Here is a 16,937-nt window from a genome sequence, read left to right on the forward strand (position 1 = left end):
GCCTCTGGCGAAAGACAGTCCCTTGGTGGTTGCTGGAAGTTGCTGAAGCATTAAGGAGTATCGGCAAGCTCTACAGCGGCATAAGCGGCACCCTTCCTTGGAGCACCTCATAGCCTGTAAACGGCTCCGTGCTCACGTTCACCAGCTTATCAAACGATGGAAGCATGAGTGTTGGGAGAGATATGTCTCGACAATTGGGTACCGTACATCACCTTCCTAAGTCTGGGCATAGATCAAATGTGTTTTCGGGTACCAACACGTGTTCCCAGTGTTAACATAAATGGCATGTTATCTACCGACACAAACGCGATTGCTGAGCACTATGCTCAAGCCTTTGCATCGGAGAATTACCCCCCCCCCCTCCCCTCCTCCCCCCGCCTTTCGCACTCTCAAACAGCGCCTGGAAGGGAAATTCCTCTCGTTCACTACATGCCACAGTGAATGAATCCTATAACACCCTATTTACAGAGTGGGAGCTCCTCAGTGCCCTTGCACATTGGCCCGACACAGCTCCTGGACCAGATCAGATCCATAGTCAAATGATTAAAAATCTCTCATCTGACTACAAGCGACATCTCCTCGTAATCTTCAGCCAGATCTGGTGCGATGGCGATGGTAAAAATCCATTTGATGGGGATAGCCATTGGCCCATCAGCCTCACCAACATTCTTTGTAAGCTGCTGGAATGTGTGGTGTGTTGGTGGTTGGGTTGAATCCTGGAGTCCTGTGGCCTACTGGCTCCATGTCAGGGCGACTTCTGCCTGATTTGCTCTACCACTGATAATCTTGTGTCCCTCGAGTCTGTCATCTGAACATCCTTTTCTGGACGCCAACACCTGGTTGCCGTCTTTTTTTTTATTTGCGAAAAGTGTATGACATTACCTGGTGACATCATATCCTTATCACATTATACGAGTGGGGTCTCCAAGGCCCACTTCCGATTTTTATCCAGAATTTCCTGCCGCTTCGTATTTTCCATGTCCAAGTTGTAACTCCCATAGTTCCCCCCATATCCAGGAGAATGGAGTCCCGCAGGGCTCTATATTGATTGTCTCTCTATTTTTCATGGCCATTAATGGTCTAGGAGCAGCTGTAGGGCCATCCGTCTGACCTTCTCTGTATGCAGGCGACTTCTGCATTTTATGATGCTCCACCAGCACTTGTGTTGCTGAGCAGCGCCTACAGGGAGCCATCCTCAAGGCGCAGTCATGGGCTCTAGCCCATGGTTTCCAGTTTTCGGCCGCAAAGTTGTGCGTTATGCGCTTCTGACGGCATCGTACTTTTCATTCAGAACCAAAACGTTACCTTAATGACGATCCACTCACTGTAGTGGAGACATACTGATTCTTAGGACTTGTTTTCAACGTCCGATTGGCTTGGCTTCCTCACCTTCATCAGCTTAAGCGGAAGTGCTGGCAGCACCTCAATACACTCCGTTGCCTGAGCAACACCAACTGGGGTGCAGATAACTCTATGCTGTTGCAGCTCTACAGAGCCCTTGTTCAATCCCGCCTTGACTATGGGAGTCTGGTTTATGGTTCAGCGGCACCCTCAGCGTTGCGTTTACTCGACCCATTGCACCACTGTGGTGTTCGCCTAGCGACAGGAGCTTTTAGGACTGAGTCCGGTGACCAGTGTCCTTGTGGAAGCCGGAGTGCTTCCATTGGAGGTTAGGCGTGCACAACTGCTGGCCAGTTATGTAGCACATGTTTGTAGTTCTCCTAAGCATCCAAATCACCGTCTCCTTTTCCTATCCACGGAGGTTCATCTGCATAGGCAGCCCAGGTCAGGGCTTCCAATTGCAGTTCGTGTCCGATCCATTCTTTCTGAACTGGAGTCTTTGCCTTTACCACCTATACTTGTGGTTCATTCACGTACACCTCCATGGTGTACACGTAGGTCGCAGCTTCGCCTGGACCTTTCACATGACCCTAAGGACTCAGTTAACCCCGTGGCTTTCCACTGCCACTTCCTCTCAGTTCTTTAAAAGTACCGAGGCCACGAAGTGGTTTACACCGACGGCTCGATGGCCGATGCTCACGTTGACTTCACGTATGTCCATGGAGGACAGCATTCCTTGCCCAATGGTTGCAGTGTTTTCATTGCCGAGCTGGTGGCTACATCTCATGCTCTTGAGCGCATCCGTTCATGCCCTGGGGAGGTGTTTCTTCTGTGTACTGACTCCTTGAGCAGCCTAAAAGCTCTCGACCACCATCCTTTGATAGCGACCATCCAGGAGTCCATCTGTGCCCTGGAATGGTCCGGTCGTTCAGTGGTGTTCATCTGGCCCCCAGTTCACATCAGAATCCCAGGCAATGAACTTGCCAACAGGCTACGTGGAAACCGCTTATGGAGATCAGCTTCTCTGCAACTGACCTGCGTTAAGTACTACGCAGCAAGGTTTTGCGGCTTTGGGAGACGAAATGGCATAACCTCAGCACGCACAACAAACTGCGTGTCATTAAGGAGATTACAAATGTGTGGCAGTCCTCCATGCGGGGTCTCTCACAGGGACTCTGTGGTTCTCTGCTGGCTCCGCATTGGCCACGCTTGGGTGACACATGGCTACCTCCTGCGCCGTGATGACCCACCTCAGTGTCGGTCCAGTTCCCGGCTGACAGTGTCCCATATCTTGGTGAGCTGTCCTTTGGCTGCTCTGCGACTCTTCAGTTACCGGACTCATCGCCATTAATTTTAACTGACAGCATCTCTTCGGCTAATTTAGTTTTGCGTTTTAGACGCAATGGTGGGTTTTGTCATTCTGTATAAGATTTAGCGCATGTCCTTTGTCCCTTTGTGTTCTCCATTCTAATGCTTTTAGGGTGGATGTTTTAATGTGTTGCAGATAGGTTGGCTTTTCCTTTTTATTCTTGTGGTCAGCCAGCCATGGCCATCTGCTCTCTTGTTTTTACCCCTTCTACCTGTTTCTTGCTTCTCTCTATGGTTTTCTTTTCCTGTTTTTTGTCCATATTGGTGTTGGTTGTCCTCCTCCTATCGTTCTTCTGGTTCCTGCTTTCCTTGTTATTGTGCTGTACGTCTCCTTTCTTTTCGTTTCTTCTTTCCGTTGTGTAATTATTTTACTGGGAACAAGGGGCTGATGACATAACAGTTTGTTGGTTTCTTCCAACTACTGGCACAGATCGTACATCCATCAGTATATTTTAAAGCATTAACCAATGTATTACCTCAACCTTTAGGCAGTTATTACATGTAAAAGATATAAACTTAAGACCCCTTTCCATGTAAAGTTTGCTCTAATACAATCACTCTTTCCACCCTTTCTCATCCTCTCACTTTCTCTTCCTCTCCCTCTGCCTCCAGCCTTTCATATCTATGTATTAATCCCAATCAAAATTGTTATTTATGTATAATTTTACCGCTGTAGCGTATATGGTTATTGTACTTGTTTGTAACATGTCATCCGATTGTATGAACTAGTACAAAGCTTAAGCTATTTTAACTTTTCAGAATTGGGTTATATACCACCTGAAGTATTTATTCCAACACATGTATTCGACACCTCAGAACAAACACCTCCATATCATTTTTTAAAAAAAATATTATTCTGTAATGATGGTTTTATAATGTATATCCTTTTACTTTGCGATAATGTTTTCTCTTCCGCTATATGTTCTTTGCACCCAATAGTTTGCAGATGCCATATTTGTTTACAAAATATGACAGTATACATGTAATGTGTTATGACAGGGAAATGAACCTGTGACCACTGGAAGTATTCTATTTTACTTATTTTATGTTTACCGCTAGATATATGTTTAATTTTTTTGTCAAATGAAACCCAAAACCATGTCCTGAAATAGTGTTTTGTTTCTCCACTAGACAGTGCCACAAGTTCCTCAAAAGAATCGTAACACAACACACACACAAATGTCATAATATGAAATGTAAATCCACCTGATGATGGAGGTTTAAAACCTTTGAAACACACCTTGGAGATAAATAAACAGTGACTGGTAACAGTAAACTTGTTATTTCATTTAATGTCAATAACAGTTGTGGTAAAGCGTAACCTAAAATGTTTGCATTTAAAGTATATTTTAACTGACCACTCAATAAGCTATAATGCTGAGGTAAGCCCTGAGCAAAATATACCCCTGAAGTGGGGTTCTTATAATGGTGGTTGTGCTTTATGTCTTCTAATAGTCAGTGAATGGAACAAAAATGACTACAACAGTGATTGAATTACACGCATGAACACCTTTGGAATATGACTCGGCCAACAGTCAAAGATACGTAACTCATGGAAAAATGGTTTGAAATAAAATGTTATATCAAACACATGACAAAAATCAAGCCTACAGCTTGTCAGCAGGGAGGAAGCTGGCTTGTATGTGGTAATCATACATACGGAATGCTGGACTGACCTGCTGTCACTGTAAGGGCTACTTATCCCACTCTGGAGATCATGGGAGCATGCATCATGACATGATGTGGTGGCAGGAGGCTTGTGTATGTCCAGCAGTTTTGCATCCACTGCTGGCCACGACTATGTGCTGCTGCTGCTGCTGCTGCTTGTGGAAGCAGATAGATAGTCTCAATATTGGAATCAGTGGGTAAAGCAGTGTGCCCAGGTGCCATGCAACATTTGGAAAGAGAAGTTTAGACACTGGTTTAAATTCCAGTAAGTAGAATTGATAGTCTCTCAAAAGAAAATAATGTAAGACTATATAGCAAAATGTAACTAGTGTAACTGGAAGTAGTTTTAAATAAGAATAGGCTTACAATGTTCATCAATGGAGACTCTTAGTTCCCTCCATCCCCACCCCTGTTGGTGAGGGGAAAAAAATATTTCTTGTGCGACAGCTAAAGTGCTATGGTGTACACTGTGGAATGCTTCATTTACATCTTTGTATTCCCTCTTAGACGTAATAATCGCGATTTCTTAGTTGTAAAAAGTATTGCCAGAGGTGGGAGGCCAACATTTTTAGCTGTAAAGTTGTGCATTAGGACATACCTGTTCCCACTGTACGGAGTCTTCATGTAATCAAAAGTTGTTTACAAGGCTGTTGTGTGATCTTGGCTCATTATGGGCACATTTCTTAAAATTCTGTCTGTCTGAAAATAAATGTGGTGATGGGCTGCCATCCAGTGAGTTCATTTTAGTGCACAAGACATACAGAGCCTTCTGTTAATTATGAATAGATTTCTTTGCTATTATTGCTCCATTCCATTCCTGTCTGTGTTGACATGCTTAATGTCTTTATTGTTCAATATTGGTGTCCTAACCACATTTGAGAATTTAGCAGTTACTATGAGTTTTCAAGAAGTACAGTTTGTGTAATCACTTGACTAAATATTTGCCTTTATTCTTATTTTCTTCATTTTTAATTACGTACTTACATATACACAAGAATTGATTTCTCGGTGAAGGATATAGTTCTTTCTGTTTTGACTTACTTGTGAGAGTTTATGTACAGTATGCCAAGCTGAATAGCTGAAGAATGTCAGCAGTTTAATGTCGAAAAAGTGTTATCCAGGGTCTATAGGGACACTTAGTACAAATAGTGTACTCAGTTGGAAGAAAGTGTACCTATTGCACAATTGCGCATTGTCACATTGCTGTCTGTGGTTGTAGATTTACTCCAAATCTTTTAATATCTTTGAAGTTAAACTTTTCTAGTCACTGAAATACATTGTCTATTAGTGAGTGCAAGATCTAGTAGCATACTGTCAAGTAGTTTATAGGTAACTGTAATTGCCTGCTGTGAGTAGCGGCAAAATTATCTTGAAAACTTTATGCCTTTTACTCATGTTTTGTAGCACATTAAATAATTTTTATGTACAGGTAAGAATTGGGGATAGTGCTCTTTATATTGTCTCAAATAATTTTTCTGTGTGTGTATAACCATGTTCTCATTCTTATTACTTTTTAATTCACAATTGTTTTATTTGAAGGGTCTTCACACATTGTAACCATACCTGTTCAGTCATCTGGTTCCATGAAAGTTCAAACATTGAAATCATCAGAGCCTACTCTTCTGCCAAAGACAATACATTTAGCTTCTAATCCAATGGTGAGTGAAGTGCTTTTTTTCTCCATGCTAATGTGGATGTCGCATAGACTTTTTGATATTTTTTAGCTGTTTATTTTGATTATTACTGCAGGTTTTAAGTACTTCTCAGCGAATAGCTGCACAGCATGTTCTGCCAACAAATCCACCAAAGAACTACATCTCTCCAATCCTTGATCACAGTGGATCTCGAAAACGTCAAGAAATGGAGAATGAATTTATGCCAGAGTAGTAAGTTGCTTAACTGGAAGAATACGGCATGTTTTGTTTTGCGTAGACTAGCACATTTTTATTAAAATTTTGTTTAAGTAGTTTCCTTTCATTAGTGTTGTTATTAGTGTTATTTCAGATTATGTTGTAAATACTGATTTGGTTGAACAAAGATAACTAATTATCAGAAAATATAACAATGAAAACAATATATTATTGATAAAATTATTTAATTGGGCAGATAAAAAATCTACTCACCAAGCGGCGGCAGAACGCACACACAAAAGACTGTTGTGATTGGCAAGCTTTCGGAGCCATTGGCTCCCCCTTCAGACAGAAGGGTTGAAGGGGAGGGAAGAAGGGTGAAGGAAAAGGACTGGAGAAGTCTAGGAAAAGGGGCAGATTTTGGGAAAATCACCCTGAACCACAGGTCAAGGGAGACTTACTGTACGGGATGAGAAGGAAAGACTTATTGTTGGGGGACTGCAACGAACGAGATTTGAAAACTTGAGAGCTTAAAGGTGAAGACAGGGTAACATGCAAAACAGAGATTACTACTGAAACATCGTGCATGAGTTAATAAGAGTGAGAAGCTAAGTACATTGTACGTAATAGAGGTGGGAGAGGACGGTGAAAAATAGACGGTAAAGGCAACGAAAGATGTAGGAAATTAAAATGGAGTGAAGCAAACAGTAGTTAGTCACCAGTTTCTCAGAACTTCACAGGTGGGAACTAGCACTACAACATGTCGTTGGTTCTCGCCACCCACCTGGACATTAATTTACATTAATGTCTTCCGTCTCAGCTTGTAAATACTCTTTGCTTCACTCCGTTTTAATTTCCTACATTTTTCATTGTCTTTCCCATCTATTTTTCACCGCCTCTTCCCATCTCTGTTAGGAGTAGCTCTTATTAACCCGAACACGATGTTCTAGTAGTAATCTCTGTCTTGCATATTACCCTGTCTTCCATCTTTAAGCTATCAGGTTTTTAAATCTTGTCCGATGCAGTCCCCAACAATTAATCTTTCCTTCTCACCTCAACAGTCTCGTGTGTGTGTGTGTGTGTGTGTGTGTGTGTGTGTGTGTGTTATGCTGCTGGTAGCTGAGCAGACTTTTTATCTATCCAATTAATTACCAGGAAAGTTTACTGGTGAGCAGCAAAGAAGTTATCTCGGAAAAAAATGCATGACAAATGAAACGGATTACACTTTTAAGAAACTATTTCCTTAATTGTAAAATACATATTGTTTGCTACTGTACACTGGGGAAAATTGAAATTGAGTTTATGTAAATATTTTGGGAAACAACATTTTTGTGCAGCTATCAGTGTTCTTTACAGTGTGTATAAAAAGTCTGTTGTTGTCAAAGGTTAAAATTTGTCAACATCAAATCTAGATTTGTGTTTTCTGATTTGTCTACACCTACATGGCTTCTCTGCAAATCACACTTGAGTGCCTGGCAGAGGGTTCATCGAAGAACCTTAACAATAATTCGCCATTATTCCACTCTCGAACTGTGCACAGAAAAATTAAGCACCTATATCTTTATGTGCGAGCTTCTGATTTCCCTTATGTTATTATGATCATTGCTCTCTGTGTAGGTTAGCATAAAAAATTTGCTGATTGAAATTTTGAGAAGAGCCGCTGCAGTGAGAAATGCCTTTGTTTTAATGATGTGTCCCCTAAATTGTGTATCACATCTGTGACACACTCTCCCCTGTTTCTCAATAATGTAAAATGTGCTGCCCTTCTTTGAACTTCCTTGATGTACTCAGTTAATCCTATCTGGTGAGGATCCCACACCATGCAGAAGTACTGCAAAAGAGGACGGACAAGCATAGTGTAGCCAGTCTCTTCAGTAGATCTGTTGCATCTTCTAAGTGGTCTGCCAATAATTCACAGTCTTTGGTTCTCCTTCCCCACGACATTATCTAAGTCTTCTTTCCAACTTAAGATGTTCGTAATGGTAATTCCTAGGTATTTAGTTGAATTTATGGCTTTTAAATTTGAGTGATTTGTCGTGTAACCAATGTTTTAACAGATTCCTTTCAGCACTCACGTGGATGACCTCACACTCTTGTTAATTTAGGCTCAGTTTCCAATTTTCACACCATACCGGTAAGTTATCTGAATCACTTCACAATTTGTTTTGATCTGCTGATGACTTTCCTAGATGATAAATGACAGTACCACTTGCAAACAACCTAAGACGGCTGCTCAGATTGTCTCCCAAATCTTTTATATAGGTCAGGAGCAACAGAGGACCTATAACAACACCCTGGGGAACACCAGAAATCCCTTCTGATTTACTCCGTGACTTCCTATCAATTACTACTTATTACAGTCGCATAACTGAGATGATATTCCGTAAGCACAAAATTTGATTACAAGTCACTTGTGAGGTATGGTGTCTTAACGCCTTCTGGAAATCTAGAAATGCAGAATCAGTTTGAAATCCTTTGTAGGTAGCACTCAACACTTATTGCATTTCACAAGAACAATGTTTTCTAATTTGTGTTGACTGTGTGTCAATAGACGGTTCTCTTTGAGTTAATTCATATGTTCCAAAATCCTGTTGCATGTTGACAGTAGGGATATAGGCCTGTAATTTACTGGATCACTCCTATTGCCTTTCTTGAATATTGGTGTGAACTGTGCAACTTTCCAGTCTTTAGGTAAGGATCTTTCGTCGAGTGAGTGGTCGTATGTCATTTTTAAGAATGGAGGTATTGCATCAGGATACTCTGAAAGGAACCAAACTGATATAAAATCTGGACCGGAAAACTGGATTGTATTAGGTGATTTAAAGTGCTTGACTACTTCGAGGTTATCTTCTTCTAATTTAGTCATGTAGGCAGCTGTTGTTTATTTGAATTGTGGAATATTTGTCGTCTTTGGTGAAGGAATTTTGGAAGACTGTGTTTTGTAACTCTGCTTCAGCAGCACTGTTATGGATAGTATTTACATTGCTATCACACAGAGAAGACATTGATTGTGTCTTGCATTAGCATACTTTACACATGACCATACTCTCTTTGGATTTTCCACCAGGTTTCAAGACAAAGTTTCGTTGTGGAGACTATAAACAAACATCTCTCATTGATGTCCGCACTAAATTTTGAGCTTCTGTAAAAAATTGCCAATCTTGGAGGTTTTGCATTCATTTAAATTTGCTATGCATTTTTCATTGTTTCTGCAACAGGCACGTTTTGTGTACCAAGGGGTTTCAGCACCGTCGTTCATTGATTTTTTTGGTATAAAACTGTGTGTCGCTGTCGATACTATTTCTTTGAATTCAAGCCACATCTGGTCCACACTTGTAATGCTAATCCGGAAGGAGTGGACACTCTCTCTCTCTCTCTCTCTCTCTCTCTCTCTCTCTCTCTCTCTGGAAAACGACAAGCAAATTTTTATCTGCTTTATTGAGCACGTGTAAATTTGGTGTTTTCGTTTTTTTTTTTTTTTTTTTTGGGGGGGGGGGGGGAGATTGACGGTATTCAGTCTCACTGCAACTACCCTTGTTCACTAATCGCTGTATCCATGTTGATTCTCATCATTATCTCAGCACTGTTTGTTGCTATGAGGTCAAGTGTGTTTCCACAACCGTTTACTATTTGAGTGAGCTTACGAACTAATTGCCCGAAATAATTTTCTAAAAATGCATTTAGCACAATTTCAGATGATTTTTTTTTTTTTTTAATGCACACCTCTGGATTTAAACATGTATTGTCGCCAACATATCAAGGGTAAACTGAATTCACAACCGGCTAAAATTGTATAGGTCGGGTATGTGTTTGAAATTAGACTAAAGTTTTCTTTGAACTTTTCAGCAATTATATCACCTGAGTTGGGAGGTCGGTAAAAGGATCCAATAGGGTCATTCCATGTCAAATCAATACACTTTTAATAAAAATTTGACTCTCACTCTTAGATTTTGCTGAAAGTTGCTATACTTATAGTGGGTGCTGAAACTAAGAAAAATGCCAAATTTCAATTTTTAACCTCAAACCATTTCTGAATATGGTCATGTAAACTTTTCAAAAACTGGCCAAAATGTGTGAACGGACTTTTTTTAAATTGCCCTAGGAGCTGCCCCAATTGAGCTAGAGCGCTGGGAAAGGTGACACTTTGCAGCATTTTGCATGCTCTTTCCAGGGATATACAAAACAAAACATAGCTTCTAATTAATAATCTTTTTCAAAATACTAATTAATATTGTGATTTAATTTTTTCACAAAAAGTACATAACTGAAAATTTTCAAAATATTTCCAGAACTACTTCATACTGTTGTAAATCACATGGCAAAATATAAATGTGGGATGATGATGCGTTCATTGTTAAAAAAAGTTATTTCTGATTCTTGTTTTTCACTAACAGCCGTAGTTTGACCAAACTGACCTTCAACAAACAGGAATTTCATTAAAATATACTGAAAGGTAAGTCAAAAAGTGCTAGAAATATCAAAATATCACCTTCTTGAAACAAAACTAAACATTTTCTATAATTGATTATTTATTTATTTATTTATTTATTTATTAATTTTAAGCTAATAGTCTATTAACTGGCAAAGATTTAAATAAGGTGTGAAAAACTTGTAAGTAGACTATTGATGGAATACTTCTGCTCCAAAAATGCACATTTCATTAGCCACTGTATGAAGGCTGAGCATGCTTTCCTGTCTATGTATGCAGCAGGCTGTCAACAAGTAGAAACAAGCACAGTGTTTCATTCAGAGACTGGAGCCATTGTTGAGAGGATATAAGATTGTTACATTCTAAGGCTTAGTGTGCCTACAGCATTATTGTGCACTGTGGTTTTAGTGCAAATCAATTGTTACCTCTGAGTTGACCAGTTTGTATCTAATGTATTTAACAGTTCATTTACAAGTAAATCTATAAATTGAAGGAGAGTTTATAAGTGGTTTTCGTATCAATACGGAACCACGTAAAAAGTGCAGTGCTGTAAGAGTGCAGTGTTGTAATCCATTGAAGAAGTCAAATCATTTTATTAAGAGACAGAAAAAAAACACAGAAATGTCACAGCATGGATGCCTTAATTATTTCCACAAATACATAGTGGTGGCAGGATTTGTGATAAATGTAGGAAAGATGTAACCACATTGAAAAATACACCAAAGCCCATGAGTGATAAGTGTTGAAAATTCTTCTGAATCAGAGATAATCTTCCCAGACCAAGAACCTGTCTTCACTGCAACTTCAGTGGTTGTTCAAACACTTCACATCACTTCAAGAGCTAGGTGAGTCCCCAATTGATAAGAAAAAATTAACATCTAGGCGTTACGCCAAATCAAAAGTAAGAAAAAAATCACCTCCTCAGTGACACGTAAACATTTTTTTGCTGCTGAAACTTCTTCGTCAGATACTGATACTGATGAATCCGTTCTTCAAAATCTCAAAACAAACTTTAATAATTCTGTAAATAGAGCAAAAAAACTGTTGATTCTTAAAAGTTTACCTGAGGAGTGGAGTGTCAGGAAAATAATGAGGGAATTTAATGCTCCTAATTACATTGTTCGGCAGTCCAAAAAAATTTTGAAAGAGAAAAGATTCATGGAAGTCGTTCAGAAAACTTCTGAAGAATTCATAGATTTATTTTGTAGTAAGATGTCTACTTTGATTCGGCATGTCTTCATTGCCAGGCAACAAAGAACATTCCTTAACTCCACAAGAGAAAATCTTATGGAATCTGAATTTGTCATCATATGTGATTTTTTTTTTTTTTTTTTTGGAAAATTATAGTATAGTTCAGGGCTTAACAACTGGCCGGTTTTGAGCGCGAGTACTCGCGTGTGCTCAGGCACGTGCTCGCGAGCAGCTGCAAGGTCGCAGAGTAGGGAGGGAGGGGAAATGCGCGCGCACGTTTGAATAGGGCCGCAGCGTGCCTATTGAATTCGCGCCGACTGTGTAGCGTTTAAAGTACTACGATCAGCTCTTAACAGTCACTTCGCTGGTTAAGAATCATGTGAAGTCGCCGTTGTGTAACCCCAACCATGCTTTCGCAGTTCAACCCCCATTGGGAGGAATTGTATCTGTTTACTGAAAAAGTTGGTGTTGCAAAATGTTTACTATGTCACAAAACGCTGAATTCTTTTACGAAATGTAATTTGCAGCGACATTATATGTCGTACCACGCGAAAGACTACGGACGTGGGAAAAGTGATTGACCAGATCGTGCACACGAAGTTATTAAACTTAAAAGGAAGCTATCCGAAGAAGATCTGGACGACGAAGAAAAATCAACTGAGGCAGCTCTCAGAGTGGGTTACAAAATTGCTTTGCTTTTAGCAAAATCCCTGCGCCCCTTAACTGATGGCGATTTAATAAAGTTTGGAATGTAGGAGACGAGATGCTGGCAGAAGTAAAGCTGTGAGGACCGGGCATGAGTCGTGCTTCGGTAGCTCAGATGGGAGAGCACTTGCCCGCGGAAGGCAAAGGTCCCGAGTTCGAGTCTCGGTCGGGCACACAGTTTTAATCTGCCAGGAAGTTTAATAAAAGAATGTTTGGTAGTTGCAGCGGAACATTTGTGTCCATCTCAAGTTGAACAGTTTCGGATTGTGCCATTATCTAACATGACCATTATGCGTCGCATACAGGACATGGCAGATGACGTCCAGAGCCAGCTTGCTAATATCTGTAAAGATTTTATGGCGTATTCTATAGCTCTGGACGAAAGTGTTGATATCACTGGAACAGCGCAGCTTGCCATATTTATTAGAGGTGTTAATAGAGATCTTCATGTGAGGGAGGAGCTCCTCGATGTAGTAGCCACGAATAACACTACAACCGGAGGTGATATTTTAAGTAGTGTTGAAGAAAGTGTTGAAAATATATGATTGTCGTGGAATTCTTTAGTTTCAGTGTCTACAGATGGTAGAGGCATACACTAAGCTAATAAAATTATGTGGCACGTGTACATTCTCCTTTATTTGTTTCATTTGTAATAATTCGTGAGTGATTTCCCTGCAGGTGGCCGCGGATTTACATTGACTGGCGGCAGCTGTTGTGTGCCCCACGTGACTCTCCCCACTCTCCGCTCTGGTCCGGTAGTGGGGGTAGCGTGCTCGCGCTGCTCCGTGCTCGCGCCTTGCTGCTCACAGCTTGCTCCGCGAGCACGTATGTTGTGAAGCCCTGGTATAGTTCTACAGGATGAAGCTCAGAGTTACCACTGGACAAGACAACAGATTGCCATTCATCCTTTTGTTATATATTACAAACAAGAAGACTAAATTGAGCATATGAGCTTTGTCATGGTTTCTGATTGCCTGAAGCACAGTACAGTTGCGGTTTACACCTTTCAAAAGAAGCTTATTTCTTATCTAACAAATAAATTTCAAAAGCTTCCAAAAAAGATATACTATTATTCTGGCGGTTCTGCTGCTCAGTACAAAAATAAGAAAAATTCCTAAACCTTTGCCTTCATGAGGAAGACTTCAACGTAAAAGCTGAGTGGCACTTTTCAGCCACAGCACATGGGAAAGGGCCTTGTGATGGAGTAGGGGGTTCAGTTAAGAGACTGGCAGCTCGTGCAAGTTTGCAAAGGCCATACCAAAATCATATCCAAACCCCACGAGATCTATTTGAGGGGGCAGTAGATAATATCACAAATGTTAATTTTGCGTATTCCATTCAAGAAGACATGCTGCTTCAGAAATATTATTAAAAAGCTGGCATGAAGAGGCATTGATAATCAAAGGAACACAGCAATTTCACACTTTCATTCCCAACACTGCATCAAAATTAAAGAGTCAAATACTTTTCAGGCAATATGCAGAGTTGGGAGAGGGAAGTAACTACTTCACTTGACAAACTGAAGTTACAAGATGTATCAGGCTATTTCACCACTGTATATGGCTGAAACTGGTGGCTTGGGTACATTTTAGGGGGGGGGGGGGGGAAACCTCGTTGAAGTGAAAATGAAAATAACTTCATCCATGTGCACCATCTAAGTCATTCTCCTATCATGCACATGCAGATGTGGGTGTCAGTTGTGGATGTTCTCACAGAAGTAAATCCATTTACTCTTGACAGGGAGAACATACATTCTTAATGAAACTGATGTAAACCAAAACTAGTTGGCTTTATTAAAATGTAATCTGTGAAGTTCCAAGACAATTTATTGGGAAACTGCTTTCAACTCAAAACTTAATTTTTGTCTCAGGTTAGTGTTAATGTATATTTTATAGAAAGTTGTTCCAAAATTACTGTTAGTACCTATTGTGTTAAATTTAGCTATGTGTAGATACCTGTTACTCAAAAACAAGCATTATGTATTTAATTTTTTTAATAGTTTAATTCCAAACAACATGGATCAGAACTATTACGTAAACACTTGTACTTTTTCATACTTTATTTCAGTTTATAGCTAAATGCTCAAACTTTTTTGTTTTGTCAGTTAATATACTGTTAGTTAAGTCGTATGAAATTAAAATAAGCGCTCAATTACAAAATATGCTGATTACTTTTGTTTTAATAAGGTGATGTTTTGATATTTCTAATACTTTTTTTTTTATTATTATTATTATTACTTACCGTTGAGTATATTTTAATGAAGTTCTTGTTTGTTAAAGATCAGTTTGGTCAAACTACGGCTGTTAGTGAAAAACAAGAGTCAGGAATATTTTTTTTAACAATGAATCCATCATCATCTCACATTTATATTTTGCCATGTGATTTACAACAGTAGAAAGTAGTTGTGGAAATATTTTGAAAATTTTCGGTTATGTACTTTTGTAAAAAAAATTAAAATCAAAATATTAATTAGTATTTTGAAAAAAGATTATTAATTAGAAGCTATGTTTTGTTGTATATCCCTGGAAAGAGCATGCAAAATGCTGCAAGTGTCACTTTCCCAGCTCTCTAGCTCAATTAGAGCAGCTCGTAGGGCAGCTTTTAAGTCAATTCACACATTTTTGGCTGGTTTTTGAAAAGTTTACATAGCCATATTTCAGGAATGGTTTGAGATAAAAAAAATGAAATTTGGAATTTTTCTTAGTTTCAGCCCCCACTATAAGTATACTAAATTTTAGCAAAATCTAAAATGGTGAGGTAAAATAGGTGTGTTGATTTGACATGGAATGACCCAATAATTATTTTATTCCAGTTGCCAAGAATGATGTCAATTCGTACTAACTCGCGGGAACCATTTACTTCAATTTCACTACAAGATAAACTACTTCTAACAGCAACAAACAGGCCTCCACCAACTGTAATTAGCCTATACTTTCTGAACACCATTAGGTCTTCAGCAAAAATTTTGGCTGAACTTATCTCTGGCTTTAGAGCCAGCTTGTCATGATGATTTGAGCATCAGTGCATTCTACTAGCACCTGGACCTGTGGTACTTCCACAACACAACTATGACAATTTACAACTGTTATACACATGGTTCCTAGATCTATGTTCTTCCTGTGTTCAACCTGCACCCTTTGAGACTGAAGCTCTTTCTGTTCCCTCAAGGCCCTCTAACCTAAAACAAGGCCCAGTCCTTGCCACACAGCCCCCACTACCTGTGTAGCCACCTCTTGCATGTAATGGACTCCTGTCCTGTTTAACAGAACCCAAAACCCCACCACCCTATAGTGCAAGTCAAGAAATCTGAGTCTGCATGGTCGCAGAACCGTCTGAGCCTCTGGATCAGACCCTCCACTAGGTTCCTTACCAGTGGTCCACAATTGGTTCTGTCACCTATGCTATAAATGGTGAGCTCTGCTTTCATCTCACAAGCAAGACTGACAGCCTGTACCACTTTGTTAGCTGCTCAAAAGCAGAGAGAATCTCTTCCGATCCAAAGTGACACACTTGATTGGTACTGACATGAGCCACCAGCTGCATTTGGCTGCATTCTGTGCTTTTCATGGCATCTGGAAGGACCTGTTCCCATCTAGAATGAATTCACCCAGTATGCACATGGAGTGCACTTTGGTTTTCTTCCCCTCCTTGATGATCATTTCATTAAGGGTCCCCATAATGCACATAACACTGGAGCTCCCATCTGCCAATAATCCCTACCTCTGTGACTGCCTGGATCATTCAGTTGAACTGTTCAGTCACATGAGAAGTTTTTGTTAGAAACTACACTGCTATTACGCAGTGCAAGAGCTGTCAAACAGTAAACTTAACAGGAGTTCTCAAATACTCTGCTCGAATACCTGAGTGTAGGTGACAATTTTTGACTGGAAAATTCTACATTCTATTTCACAGTTAAAGTAGGGATGACAGTAATCACTGAAACGAGTTTTCAGGTACATCAGTTTCTTAGGTGCCAGTTTAACCCAACTCTTAAAAGTGCTCAGAATAACCAGTTTCTGGAATAACCGATTTTCCATTTTTTATTCCTTTATTTCCTGTATTAAACATGAAACTGAACAAAGATGGAAAAAGTTGACTGCCTCAGTTCAAGATACACAGATTGAAAATATTAAATTAAATAGGCAGATAAAATAAAACTGCTTTTATTGAAAAGTGAGCAGTTGTTGAAAACTAGGGAGAAATCACCAGTATTCTCCTATGGATTCCAATTTTTTTTTTTAACTCTGCTCAAAAATAATGTAATATAGTATCATCCACTATTTGGGCATTACGAATAGTCAGTGTTAAAGGGTGAAAACAAGGTTGTAGAACTAAATTTTCAATGTTAATTTGTCCATGTTCAAGGGCGACAAGCAGATAAAGGC

At 39.7% G+C, this 16,937-nt stretch overlaps 1 protein-coding gene across 2 annotated transcripts in view; it reads left to right on the forward strand.

Moving 5' to 3' along the window:
* The window catches only part of LOC126235799 (transcription factor Dp-1), a 197,274-nt gene that overhangs the window by 68,740 nt on the left and 111,597 nt on the right, over positions 1-16,937 (forward strand). For both annotated transcript variants that reach the window (XM_049944619.1, XM_049944618.1), the window contains exons 4-5: positions 5,917-6,035; positions 6,127-6,263. In XM_049944619.1, coding sequence (XP_049800576.1) covers positions 5,917-6,035; positions 6,127-6,263 — 256 coding nt within the window. The remainder of the gene's footprint in view (positions 1-5,916; positions 6,036-6,126; positions 6,264-16,937) is intronic.

This window comes from Schistocerca nitens, chromosome 2 (genome assembly GCF_023898315.1).
Source record: "Schistocerca nitens isolate TAMUIC-IGC-003100 chromosome 2, iqSchNite1.1, whole genome shotgun sequence".
Classification (NCBI taxonomy): domain Eukaryota; kingdom Metazoa; phylum Arthropoda; class Insecta; order Orthoptera; family Acrididae; genus Schistocerca; species Schistocerca nitens.